This window comes from Plecotus auritus (assembly GCF_963455305.1).
Source record: "Plecotus auritus genome assembly, chromosome: 5".
NCBI classification, from domain to species: Eukaryota; Metazoa; Chordata; class Mammalia; order Chiroptera; family Vespertilionidae; genus Plecotus; species Plecotus auritus.
Window position 1 is genome coordinate 176,859,104 of NC_137776.1, and position 14,007 is coordinate 176,873,110.

The following is a 14,007-nucleotide window of genomic DNA, read 5'->3' on the forward strand; positions in this document are numbered from 1 at the left end:
AAGAGATTTTCATTTGATGTTATGTCTGTTTCTTTAGATTTGTTCTCAGTTGAGTGAAAGATTGGAGAAGCAGCAGACAGCTAATAAAGTGGAAATTGAGAAAATTCGGGTAAGTCTCCCTTTATCAAAGAAATTTTATAGCACCCAGCCCAGTTTATGGCTGTAACCAGCACTGCAGATTTTGGGTAAGGGGGGTGCTTTGATTTCAGAGTTGAGAGAAGCTGACAAATACCACAGCCTCAGTAATTTACAGCTGATCCTGTGCTTGTGTCCTCTGGAGGGGAATACAGATGAGACTCAAAGAGCTCTGGCTTTAGATCTCAAAATCCGAGGTCCTTGTCCTTGTAAATGTGTACATCATCTCCGGGGAGTTTGTAAACAAAACAGGTGGCTCTGGGGTCGGGGTGCTGCCGCGTGGGCAGTGCATGCTGCGCAGCACTGGGGCCTGGAGGCCAGGACTGCGGTGTGACTTGTCCCTCCCACCTGCATGGACACTCCCCTGCCAGCCCACATGCCACAGTGACGACTGGACTTTTTAAAGTACACTTGCTGCGAGTTTGGGACCTTTGGTAACGATGCTTTCTTTCTGTGAGCTGTGCCTGTATAGGAACACCTACCAATTTTACTGAGATGAGTCATGTACTGAAAGGTGCTTTCCTCACATACTTACGCTTCAGTGGAGAGGAAAATGGAGAGTTCTGTGCTCATGACCATGTTTGCTTAGAACATTCTACCTGGACAAGATGATGCCCAGCCCCCACCAGAAGTGTTTAACCAGCACTAGCTATTTTTTAAATATAATTTGTTGTTTGATTCCAGAACTAATAAAACTCATTGCAGAAAATTTGGAAGCGTATATAAGAAAAAAAACACCTCTTACAATCTCTTTTTTTAAAAATATATTTTTATTGATTTCAGAGAGAAAGGGAGAGGGAGAGAGAGAGAGAGAAACATCAGTGATGAAAGAGAATCATTGAACAGCTGCCTCCTGCATGCCTTAAACTGGGGATTGAGCCCGCAACCCAGGCATGTGCCTCAACTGGGAATTGAACCATGACCTCCTGGTTCATTGGTCAACGCTCAGGCACTGAGCCACACCAGCTGATCACCCCTTACAATCTTGTTATCCACAGATAACATCACCATTGTGCACACTTGGGTGTATATGCTTTCAGTCTTTGTTCTGTTTAATATACACAATTTCATCCATTCTAAGATATGCATGGTTTCACATTCACATCTCTGAAATTGGGGCAGGTTTTGGTTTAGTTGGCAGAATATTTTCTTAGAAGAACAAAAAATGACGTTTCTTACAGTCAGTGGCGTCTTATTTTTATGAACTATGGTATATATTTTAACCATACTATATATGCATTTTTTGTGTACCATTTTACCATGTTATGAAAAATTCCTCAGAAACTTAGAGGTTGCACACTTCCTATATAAATACAGCCCACAGCCCAGTGTATTGAATTTCTCCCAGGTGTTGGGAAGCTTCTCTCATTCTGCACTGAAAATCCTTGTACATAAATCGTACCTAGTCACTGCTGCTTCATTTTTAGCCAAGTTCTTAGATATGATGACTGACTGGATCACGACATCAGACTGTTTTCACTGCTTTCCGTGCCTAGGGCCGGGCCAGGCGGTTTTCCCCTTGGCTGTCTCCTGGTTACAGAGGGCAGGTTTTCAGAAGCTGTGGTGCCTACTGAGAAGCCACCTCTTGGCTCCAGGAGGGCGATGCTCACACCTTCTAAACGACCAGTTCTCTTATCTCTTTACATCTGACATTCACTTTTAGCAAAAAGTAGATGACTGTGAGCGCTGCCGAGAGTTTTTCAACAAAGAAGGGCGCATAAAGGGCGTCAGCGCAGCTAAGGAAGTTTTAGATGAGGACACAGATGAGGAGAAGGAGACGCTCAAGAACCAGCTGCGAGAGATGGAACTGGAGCTGGCCCAGACCAAGCTGCAGCTGGTGGAGGCCGAGTGTAAGATACAGGTAACAGCCACCTCTGCCCCCCCCCCCCCCCCCCCCCGGACCAAAGCGCTGCTTCTCTTGCTGCCATGAGACTGGGACCAGCCAGAGGGGTCCTGGTGTGGGAAACGTCAGCATGACCTTTATGGGTTGGGGTTCTTTTGTCAACTTTGATTATGATGCTCATGGGAAGAAGCCCATTACGTGTTATTTACCAGTGGATGTTTACTTGGCCTGTTCTAAGCATTGACCTTTTTCATAATAATTATCAAGCTTGGGAGCTTCTTGGTGGAGCAGAGAATATGTCCTTTCAAGTCACAGCTGTACTATCAGAGTCTTCAACCTTGAGTTAGTCAGTAACCTTCTACGTTCACCTCATCTGCAAGTGGAGATGAGTGAGGACAAGGAGATGATGCACAGAAAGGGTTTACAGTGTGCGCGGGCTTTTATAAATGCCGGCTCTTATGTCCCAGCTCCCATCACCTAGCTAGCTTTGTGCCTTCAGACATGTTACCTAATTGATCTGACCTCCATTCCTGGTGAAGGAAGTGGGGCTGAGCTTGGTCATCTTTATACTGTCGCACAAGGAGCCAAACTTAGGCTGGGCCTCCTGCATCGTGCACATTCCCTGGGTACCTGCTCTTTGCCAGGCCCTGTTCTCCATGCTGGGGCGGCAAAGCTGAGACATGGCTCATAGGACTGTCCAGGACAGGCAATCAGTGTCGGAGCTGTGGTCAAAGAATTGGACAGGTTGCAGCTGAAGAGAAAGATTAGGCACAGGGAGGGAGGGAGGGAGCAGCACAGGGAGGCATGGGCTTGCCCAGTAAGGAGCCCCAGGAGGTAGGGGTGAATGTGGGTGCTGATCTGAAACAGCCTGTGTGTGGGCCCAGACCGCCGTCTCAAGTGCCTTGCTCGGGAGGGTAGATTTGGAGGTTCTTCCTGGAAGTCCATGATGCAGTCTTACCTGGGCATAAACTCAGTGTGCCTGGTGTGCAGTGGTGAACAAGGGAGGGAGGTGTTTGCTTAGGAGGCAGCATTAATAAACTAGGCAAGAAACAAGGAGGGCTTAACAGCTTTAGGCATTCCAGATCTTTCCATGCCAGTTTGAGACGGGGGGAATTTCCAGAGGCCTCTCAAAAGTAAACAGACTGAATTCCTGCCTGGCTCAGCTCTTGGGGAGGCAGCTGTGTCTTTGGCACTGGAGCCAATATCCTCATGCAGTCTTCCTTGCAGGACTTGGAGCACCATTTGGGCCTTGCCCTAAATGAGGTACAAGCAGCCAAGAAGACGTGGTTTAACCGAACACTGAGCTCCATAAAGACAGCAACTGGCGTTCAAGGGAAAGAGACTTGCTGAGAGCAGCTGCGGCCTCCAGACACCGTCAGAAAACACAACACCTTTTGTTGCCTTCTTTGGCCAGATGTGTGATTCTGTGACATGGCCCAGGACCAGATGTACCTAAGTCAGATTCCTAGAAGAAATTGGTAGGTCATTGGACCAGAGCTCCTGAAGCAGGCAGCCCCTGGGGTCAGGCTTTCCTAACTACTGACACTAACAGGCCTGCCAGCCCAGCGGCTGCTCTGGACGCTCTAGGAAATCACTCCTGAGGCGACCTCCCGGGCTCACCCAGCCCACAGGCTGAGGTGACATTATCAGAGTTGGGGGAATCCTTTCAGGCTGTTGGTTTTTTTCTAAATCTTTAATTTTTTTTAATACACATTATACAGACTGTGGCTGGGTGGGGTGGGGCAGAGGATCAGGAACTCCAGTAATTCTTACCTGCGTCAGTGCCAGCAGAGGGTCCCTGGGTAACGGAGAAGCACTTTGTTTTAAAGAAGAGGGTTTCCTGGGTGCAGTGGGAGCAGTCTAGTTTTGTTAAACTGTATGATGCACAGGTTTTGGTTTGGCATTTTTCACGTTTCAGATCAATTCTATGCAACTCTCATGGTTCCTGTTTTTTAGTGTTAGCTGCCAAAATGACTTCACAGGGCTGGGGTGGGTGACCATGAGACTGGATTAATCATAATATGGACAAATCTTATTTTGCTCAATGTGTCATGTGTGTATATGTATATATATATAAAAATACCTTTTCCCAATGCCCCCAAATGACAGTGTTTAAATCCCAGACTAGGACTGATCTGCACAACTTAATTATGTGGTTATGTGGGCACTTAATTTCACTCAAGGTCTGTTGGGTTCTGCTCTCCTCCCTGCCGTTCTGAGTTGTGACAAGCTCCCTCACTTTGAGATTCCAGGTGTTCTGCACAACAGATCGTGTGAGGAGGACACTGAGGCTCTGTGTGTGTCTGTGAATAAATGTACGTACGTGTGGGACGCCCAGGCCCCATCCTGCTGGCCCGTGTCCCTCCCTGCTGCATTCCCCCTGGAGTGTGGCTGGGTGCAAACCTCGCTGTTTAAATGGGCTGCAAGTTCTCGCTTCAAAACTATGGTATGGAGGTTTTAGCACCTTTTTTAAAAACAAAACAAAACAGACTTTAACTTATATAGTGATGTGCCGACAGGCTGTCTTGCAGATGGCTCGTCGTCTCCGCGTGGTTGAAGGTAGCTGGTTACAAGAGGCGCTGGTTTGTATGTAGACACTTGGGTTGTATTTTTTCCCGTTGGCTGTACTGACACTTGCTGAGGTCATCTGTGTTAACGAGGAGGTAACAAGTGGCAACCCCTCCTCCCCACACCATCCCCCCCACCACTTTGTGTCTTTCTTGTTCAGTTACCAAAACAGCTGTAAGCCCGTCTAAATCTAGGTGTGTGGACATTGTGTTAGGGTAGTCTTAGTGTGTTAACTTTATGAACTGAAATATAAACCAGTAAAATTGTATTACTATTTCTTCTGTTGGTTTTATTTTAACAGCATATTCATTAAATATTTTGGTACAAACAGCATTGCTTTGTAAAAACCAGTTTTATCCCCCCTACCCTCCACCGTCAGAGAAGTCAAATACTGTGTGTGAGCCTCAGCCAGCTCCATTCAGACCCTTTGTAAGCAGCTGAGGTGCCAGGCCCATGGGGTGAGAAGACACAGGCTCCGTCTTCTGGGAGGCTGGTGCCTGTGGCCTTCATGGTGAGCATTGCCCCTCTGAGAAATAGGCGAGGCACTGTTTGTGTGTTTGAGGTTTAGGGGAATCATAGGGTGTAATTAAGCCATAAAAGACAAAAGCACCTCACCTGGCTGAGATGGAAGAGTGAATTCCCACCCAGAATGTGAATGTGCTGGAGAGATCGCTGAAGAGCAGAAAGGTAGGCAGATTACCTGGAGTCCAGGTCTGCTCTGCTGAAACTCGGAAGTGGTGGCATGGACAGAGCCAGCTTGAAAAAGTTGCTTTCTGTTCACTGGGAGCCGCCCCACACCAGGGAATGAGGCTCCCAGACCCTGCCGTCCTTACCACCCCACCCCTTTTCTGCAGCAGGAAGAAGAACAGTGCTCCCCTCTCTGTGTCGCCTGCCTGCCCTCCAGGACCTCAGCTACACCCAGGCTTTGGAGGAAGTAGGTTGAGATGCAGGCCACAAAGAAGGGAAGGTGGTGAGTGAGCCCCCTGAAGCTGGGCAAGGGCCTGGGCCATGGCAGGGCCTCCAGAGCATAGTGGTTTCCCTTTGCCTCTCACAGGCTGGCGGGTGTATTTCTGACATCCACACTCCTGGCCTCCCTGGGCAAGAGTCAAGGACAGCCTTTTCTAGGCTTTTCCACTCCCAAGGGTCTCAGTGACCAGGAATTAGGGATTCAGTAGCAATCCTCACCTCGGCAGCTGGGCCCTGGCCCAGACAAAGGAGTCCAAACACCAGTCTGCCTCGGCACACGGGCCTAACGTGCTTCAAGGGGTCCTGCTTCCGGGGAGGTCCCCTAGTTACTTGTATACTACATGCTGGAGCAGGTATACGGATCCTGTAAGAACAGGGAGGGTGTATGCATTGGCAAGGAGAGTTTCCTGCAGTGACAGCGAGGGGACGTGCTGGACTCTGGAGCAGGAAGACAGTGTTTAGCACTGTGGTCTGATGAAGGCAGCATGATGGGAGGTGAGGCTGGGCCAGCAGGTAGGTCGGTCCACCTGGTGTTAGAGGATAATTACTGGAGAGTTTTAAGCCCACTTCCTTTAAAAATCTTTGGTAAATTCCCTGTCTATCCTTTAGGGGTGGGAACCTCTTTCTGCCAAGGGCCATTTGGATATTTATAACATAATTTGAGGGCCATACAAAATTATCAACTTCAGCATTAGCCTGCTGTATTTGTCAAACATTTAATCCTTAATGCCTTGGCAGGGCCAGCCCAAATGATGTCATGGGCCAGATGTTCCCCATCCCTGTTTAGGAGGAAATAGTCACAAGAAATTTAGTCTGAAGATAGGTGTGAGCAAAAGGGGAGGAAACACCAGGAAGATAAATTGAGCTTTTAATTTATGGACTGGCGCTCACCTGGGAGAGGAACTGTGTGGGCAGTGCCACCACAGCAGAGGCTGCTGGCAATTCTTTGTTGTGGGGCTGACCTGTGCGTCACAGAAAGTCTAGCAGCACCAACAGCACACCCCACCACCACCAGTTGTCACAATCAAAATGTCTCCATACGGCCAAATGCGCCCAGGGTAGTAGGGGGAGGAGTTCCCCTGGTTGAGAATCTTACTCTGGCAGGTAAGGTGAAGCTAGGAGGGTGGGGAGTGCCCAGGGGATGTCCCAGGTAAACAAGGGCAGGATTAGGGTCAAGGGGGAAGAGAAAGGACATGGAGCAGGGAAATAGCTGTGGGCCTTAAGAACTAGCAAGCTCTACCTGGGAGTGATGGCAGGACTGGAAAGGCTGATTGGATTGGATGACAGGGGAGTCACTGATGCTTAGGGTGGGGTGCTGTGGGGCGGGGTGGAGGGAGAAGGAAGTGTAGATGGTAAGAAGCCTGGCTGTGAAGGAGAGTGGGGGAAAGGTGGGTGGTTGGAGGGAACTGTGGTAGGAAGACCCTAGGCTTCATGCTAGTAAACTCAGATCCTGGTTCTGTGACCATGGCTCTTCCTCGACTGTGATCTCGGAACTGCTCACAAGGTAAGTGCAAGTACGTGACAGACTGAGGGGGCATCTAGTGGGCCCTGCCGAGGACATCTCGAGCCTTGTTAATAACTCGTGGGGCAGCTCAGAAGGAAAGATAAGCGGCATTTGCCTTAAAGTCTCCCAGGAGTGCTGCTGCCCTATCCGCTCTAAATTCTGCCCACGTCCCAGTGGCACAAGTGAGCAGAAAGGGGGTGTGTGTGGGAGAGAAAAACCCACTCCCAGCTCTGAACAACCCCATAGTGGTGAAAACCAGAGTCTGCATAGAGAGGAGTACTCGTATGTGAGGGACATGGGGCCCAGGGGAGTTGCTTGCTTCTGGGACCCTATATGGTCATCTGTGTAATGGATGTGTGGATTATAATGCTTCGTTTGGTCAGAGATATGCGGACAGATCTGACTCACCTGGGGTGGGGGAAGGGCAGAGGAGAGGAAGACGACACAAGGATCAGGACCACACAGTGGCTGAGGCACTGAGCTCTCTACCCTTCCCCATTTTATAGGTGAAGACACTGGGCCCTTAGAGAGGTTCCTGGCCCAGGCAGCAAGGCTAGGATGTAAACCTGTGTCTCTGACGCCCAGTGGGCAGCAGGGGGTGTAAGCTCTCAGCACTTCACTCCAGACAGCACACCTCACTGAACTTTTCCTCATCTCCGCAGTGGGCTCAGTGCCCGTCTCCTGGAGGTTACCGAACTCCTGTTAAGCTCTGCCCTGAGTTAAGTAACGTTATTCGCAGATTTGAAAGTAAAGGTGAAAGGCTTGCCCATGATCACAAGAGCTGGGATTTCAACCTTTCTACCAGGTCCTGTCACCTCCATCTTTCAGGGCCCGTCAGTTCTAGCATAGTTGTAGATCCAAACCGATGGTGTGCTGGGGGAGGAGGCGGGCCTTGAGTTTGTAAGATGAAGCATAAACACTCAGTGCCTCTGTCCACACAGCTCTTGGCTTAACCTGGGGCAACAGCAGGAAGAGCTTCAGCTTTGCCTTCCGATTGCTGCTGCCATTTAGAAACTCTCCTCCCTTGGGCACATCCCACTCCTGGGGTGCAAATATGAGGATTAAGCGAGGTGTGTGCCGAGGTTTAGGATTCAGCACCCATAACTCACCACTCACAGTGCTGGGTTAAAGTTTGTTGCTAATGGTGCAAAAAGTTCCCACAATCTCAGTACCATGAACAGGAAGATCTTGCCAAAGTCCCAGGAAATTGACCCTTTTTATCATTTAACCAGAGAAGGCCCTGCTTAAGACAGAAGCTTTTATTTTTATTCATCCAAATGGGGAAAATGCAACATGTCAGGGCATTCCAGGCAGACTGCAGCAGCCAGACAAGAGGGTCAGTCTATGCAGAGTCCAACACAGTCAGTGGGCGCTGCCTGTGGGCGCCAGGTGGCAGAGAGTCCCTGTGGATGAAGGGCAGGCATCTCTGGACGAGGCACTGGTGACAGTCCACACATGCAAGCTGCTGCTTCAACTGCGCCGAAGGGTTCAAGTTCAGAGTCCTACATGTAACCACTGCCCCAAGGGGAAAGACAGTCCGTGGTGCTCGCGATTTCCAGAGTTTTTAACATAATACACAACAAAGTTATTGCCAAGGGCTTTGCACTGCAAATTATACTATTTACACTTGCGTATTCAGAAAAAAAAACACAAAACAATAAATAGCTATTTTAAATAAGATTTCTAAAATTACCTTGGCCACCACCAGACCAGAGTGAGAGTAAGCTACATCCCAGCCCAGTGTTGTGTGGGGAGCTGCTCAGTCTTCTCCATGCCGCCAGCACCCCCACCCCTGGGGCTGAGCAGGGCCACCTTACTCCTTTGTGAGGCAGGACAGCCCAGGGCTTCAGGTCTAGACTGGCTGCATTTCCCCCAAGGAGTTCTGCATGGAGTGGGCAAGAAGCAAGTCTTAGAGGCCAGACCAGGATGCGTAGGCTGACAGGCTGGACCAAGGCCAGCCCCACTCTTCCTGAAAGTGCCCTCCCCCTAATTAGGACTTCTCCTAAAGATGTAGCTGGGACCCAACCAGCCCCTTAAGGAGACCAAAGGTTCAGCACAGCAGGCCAATGGATGGCCCAAGGCCTGAGTTCAGAGAAAACAGTGAACACTAAGGGCTGAAATCTGCCAGGGAAGGTGGCTCATGACTCATTAGAAGAAAGACAAAGGCAGGGAGGAGATTCCCACCTCAAGCCCCTGGAAAGGAAGTCTGTCTGGAGATGGGAGATGCAGAAAGTAAGGACCCCTGATTAGAGGCTTTGAGGATGTCTGCAGTTGTTTCTACAAATGAGTCTTCCTGTCCAGGAAAAGCTGGTAATAACTGGTAGCTAAGCCACATCCTACAGAGCTATGGCAGGGCCCCCTGCTGACAACCAACCACACTGAGGAAGGGGACAGGCCACGCACAGTGTCCCTTACACAAAGTTGTGGTTCAAGCCTTCATGGTCAGGGAACGGATGTGTCTAGTGGTGGCTCCTCAGGTGAGAGAGAGATTTTGGAACCTAAATTCCAAATCATAGCCTGTGTGTGGGTCACAGCAGGGTGATCTCAAAAGAGTGACAGCCCAGCTGGGCCAGGAGATGAACATGTCTGGATCAGGGTGTCTTGCTACTGACCCACCAAAGTGCTTGGCTTAAGTCCGAAGGGTGTTGGTGGCAGCAGGAACCCAGTTCTAGAGGAGGAAAGAGGCTGCATATTTCTAAACTGCTAGCCCTAAATTCACTTCCATGAACAAACGAACTTGACTTCTCTGAACGGCAGAAAAAAACAAGACATGCTGACCACCATGTTTCCCTAAGCAGGAAAAGGAGGTGGCCTCACACTCCTCCCTGTGAGACCAGAACCACAGCACAGCCTGAGCTGCCTGATGAAAGGCCCAGAAACTCCTCTAGGAAACCAAGGAGTGCTCCTCAGAATTGAGAAGTTACCCACCCACTGTCAGAGGCAAGACCAGGCACACAATTCAAGAGGCACATCCCCAATGAGAAGCAATCCTGTGCTCAGAGCAGGCAGCATCCAGTTCCCCAAGTATTCAGTGGTCTCCTACCCACTGACCAGTGTGTCTGCAGGCTGCGCTGGGAGAGCCCTGCATGGAGCTGGCACAGCCACCTCCCTCTCCGAGGCTCCTCACCTACTGCCACAAGCCTGTGGAGGATTCAATAAAACATCTGCTGACACTGCTATTAGGTCTCCTTTCATGACAGCTCCTGTCACTGCACATGAAGCACCGCCCCTTCCCCCCCATTCCAGTTCCCATTAAAGGGCAATGGTGGCAGCTCGATTTACTTGCCTAGAAACCTCTCCGAGGGAGAATATTTGGGAGTAGAGAGCACTATATACTATTAGGGTTTTCTCTGCCACCCCAACTACAGTGAACACCATGTCTGGTGTGCCTCAGCCTCGCCTGGAGCCATCTGTGATGCTCCTGAGCAGCACCTGCTTCAACCTGTACACACGCACCTCGCCGCAGTAGTTCGTAAGGGTACAGACACCATCCCTCTCTGTGTGCTGCTCGCAGGCCTAGCTACATGCACAGAGGATGCAAATGGGCTCCTGGAAGCTTTCTTGACACACGACTCAATCTGAAGCAAGGGATGGGCTTCCCTAGGTATTTTTCCACACACCATGGCACTGAGAATGTCTCATTTGCCTTGGCCATTAAATGGTCTTTAGCAAGAGGGAGAGCCTGCGGTGGAAGGTTCTGTCAAACTCTGCCTGTTGAAAAGTGTGGCACTAAAGCCTGTGGCCAGGACCGCCCTGCATCTCTGGGCCACTTTCTGCTCTGGTGCTGACAGTAACCAAACCCTGGGCTGAAAAGTCCGTACTAAGCTGAAAGTGCCATTGGAAACCACGACCAGAATGATGTTTCAAAAGTGCATCTGTGACCACTTTACGGTCCTGAGCACAACTTTTCAAACTGGCTCCCCACCACCTGCAGAAGGAAGCCCACACTCCTAAGCCCAACACTCGGCCCTTCACAGGCTGCACCAACGTGCCAGTGACTGGACAGTTTGATCTCCTGACTCAGCCCGGCCCTTCTCTCTGGACCTGTCAGTGCCCACCTCTCACCTAAAACCTACGATTCTCAGGGCAAAGACTCCCCTCCTCATCCTCATCCTCAGTGCGCACTCGGATCAGGTGTTCAGGAAGCCTTCATGGGAAGCTGGCTAAGTCCCAGCAGAGGGCAGGAAGTTCCCTATCAGGATTAAGCCAAAGGTGTCTACAGTGTAAGACAGGGCTGGCCAAACGCAACCAGTGCCTGTGTTGTGAGTAGGATTTAAGGCCGAGCTGCATAGCTGCAACAGCAAATGGTTCACAAGACTCAGGTTTATTGTCTGGCCCTTTATAGGAAGAGTTTTCCAAAACCATGTCTAAAGCAGTGTTCCCGTAGATTTCCAAACTGAGACACTAAGAAGAGATGATAGCATGTGGCCCAGGGGAGTAAACAAAAAGGCATCTTGTAGTTAGAGACACCTGGCTACCCCCAAAGGCTAATGGGATTAGCATCTCAGTGCACCTGTGACCTTTCATAGCTCTGACCTAAAGACTCAAACCACAGCTGCCTCTTTAGCCCCATGTCCCAAAGAGCAACAGAAATAGAGGGCAGACGCCTGAGCTCTCCCTGTCCACCTGACCAGGATGAACCCGAGACAGACACATACCCTGAGGCCCAAAGCAAACCCTCCAGTAATTGTACAATTTCACATTCTTCCCCTCCTTAAAGCACTCTGTAAAACAAGCCGACACCTTCCCATTGGCTGAAGACCATGTCCTACAGATGTTGAATTACATGAGCTCCAGCCCTTGTCCTAGTAAAAAACCAAAAACGTCACTTTTTAAAAAGCACAAAGGTCCCTTTATGAACAAATGCCCAGTACTTGTCATTCCCTTGGACTGGTGAGCCCAGGAGAGCAGAAGCTCAGTGAAAGAGTAAGATGCTAACTGACCAGCCTGCAAACCTGTCTACCCGTTGCCAAAAGAGCACCCCACCTGAGAGAGCTGGGCCCAGGCAACCCCCACTCCTGGCCCAATGGAGATGGCCCTTCCTACATTCCAGCTCCTTCCCCCGCACTCCCTTCTGCCTTGTCAGCATCTTCTGCCTCACCTTCCCCATCTTGGGTCCAGTCCCCGAATGACAGTGGCCCTGGAGAAATGCTTGGGCAGGCGCCTGCTCCCCTGGACATGGTGCCCTGGCCCTGGGCTGGGTGCTGCCAAGCCTACCTTCCTGCTCGGTCCAGGAGAGAACCTGGCCTCTGAAGAGACACATTTCGGCCTCTGCTGCCCTCTGGGGCCCTCAGTCAGCCTCCTCCATCCCTCACCTGGGCGTCTGCCTCCAGCCTCTACTCCTTCCCAATCGACCCTCCAGAACTCTCACCATTTTGGAAGATGGTAATCACTGAAGGGCATAGCCAGGGCCTTTCACCAAGAGGCCCTACTCGATACATCCCACCTGCTACTTAACCCTTCTAACCAGGCGGCTTCCATTAACAAGGACTTGCGTGCTGTCCCCGGAAGGCCATGCCTGTCTTCCTGAAATCTCACCACGTTACAGAGCTCCTCTGACTCTTCCTGCGTGTCAGTCTCTCCACAGGCCTGGCTCCTCTCCAGGACTGAGGGAGCCTTGCACACCGTCCCCATCCCGTGCTCTCACCTTCCACTCAGTCGTCTAAGCTGAAAATCTTGATATTTTCTCTGTTCCTTTTCCCCCCAACACAGAGCCTGGTACACAGTATTAGGTGACAGTGAACGTTTCCCAATAAACCACCTGCCCAAAGAGGAGAGAAGTGATCTTGTCAATGTCAACAGTCACATCAGCGCTCTGTCCAAACTGACATTCCATGGGAGAAATTCCTCTATGCCAGCCAAACAATTGGCTTCTTGCTTAAACACTCTGGTAACATGGAGTGTGCTTCTCACCATACCTGCTCCCAAGGCAGCCCTGTCTACCCACATGGGAGAGACTAGCTCAGTCAGCCTTCCTGAATTCACCAGGTGCCTCCTCCCAGATGATCTCCACTGTATTCAGGTAGCCTCCCTGGGCATGAGGGACATAGGCAAGTTGAGCAATTTCTGACACTATATGATGGAAGGGTCCAATGAGAGCCCAGCATCAGAGCACTTGGGAAGCATGTCCCTGTGGACGTGGCCCTCTTGGTTAGTGCACGCACAAAGAAAAACCTAGCTAGGAACAAACGTCAGCCAGTGCAACCGGGAGGAAGCCGAAACAAGCAAGCACTTCCCCTCCAGCAGCACGTCCCTCTGCCGTCCAAGCCCTGGGCTCCCCAGGGTTCGCACTTTCTTACAGGTTCAATTACAGCACAAAAAAGCCGTCTGTGGAAGTAGACCCAACTGTGCGGCTGGCACCAACCAAACAAAAAAACCCCACACAGGCCATTGACCCGAGGCCGACCAGTCCAGGATCAAGCAAACACATAGTTGAGGAGCCTGACGTCTGGATTCTTTTTCCCACAAGGGGTGGTGGAGGCGAGAAGTGAGTTGGCTTTTGCTTGTTTTGTCTTAACCCACGAGAGGTAAGTAATACATCCTGGGAGAGGAGACTTGCGGAGGGGTCTTGGGAATCAGGACAGGCTGCATTCTGGACCAGAAATGCACACCACAGTACTGGCACCGAGCAATCACAATGGGAGGGCCTGGCCACTTCCTAGCTGGATAATTTGGGGCAAGTTATTTTGTCTAAGCCTCATTTCCTCATCTGTAAAAAGAGAAAATTTCTAGATCCCACAACTATGATGGAACTCAAATCTCATCACTAAGAAAGTGCTTCTGTTAACTCTAAAAACAGTAGAAGAATGTTATTTCTTCTATGTGGTTAAAAACTCACTAATTAGGAGCCACAAAATGTGCCACAAACAAGCTAGGTGGTTTGGAGGCCTCTGGGCTTGTTTCTGTCTGAGCAGTGGGAATGACCTATGTATGTGTTGCTCCTTCTCCAGATCGAGGGCAGAGCAGGGAAGGCAGTGGTGACTGGGGGAGA

At 50.3% G+C, this 14,007-nt stretch overlaps 1 protein-coding gene across 3 annotated transcripts in view; it reads left to right on the forward strand.

Moving 5' to 3' along the window:
• Positions 1–4,879, forward strand: part of RABGAP1 (RAB GTPase activating protein 1) — a 130,627-nt gene extending 125,748 nt beyond the window's left edge. For all 3 annotated transcript variants that reach the window (XM_080669534.1, XM_080669535.1, XM_080669536.1), the window contains 3 exons: positions 38–109; positions 1,799–1,996; positions 3,206–4,879. In XM_080669534.1, the coding sequence (XP_080525660.1) occupies positions 38–109; positions 1,799–1,996; positions 3,206–3,328 (393 nt within the window). In that variant the 3' untranslated portion in view covers positions 3,329–4,879. The remainder of the gene's footprint in view (positions 1–37; positions 110–1,798; positions 1,997–3,205) is intronic.
• The last annotated feature ends 9,128 nt before the right edge of the window (positions 4,880–14,007 follow it).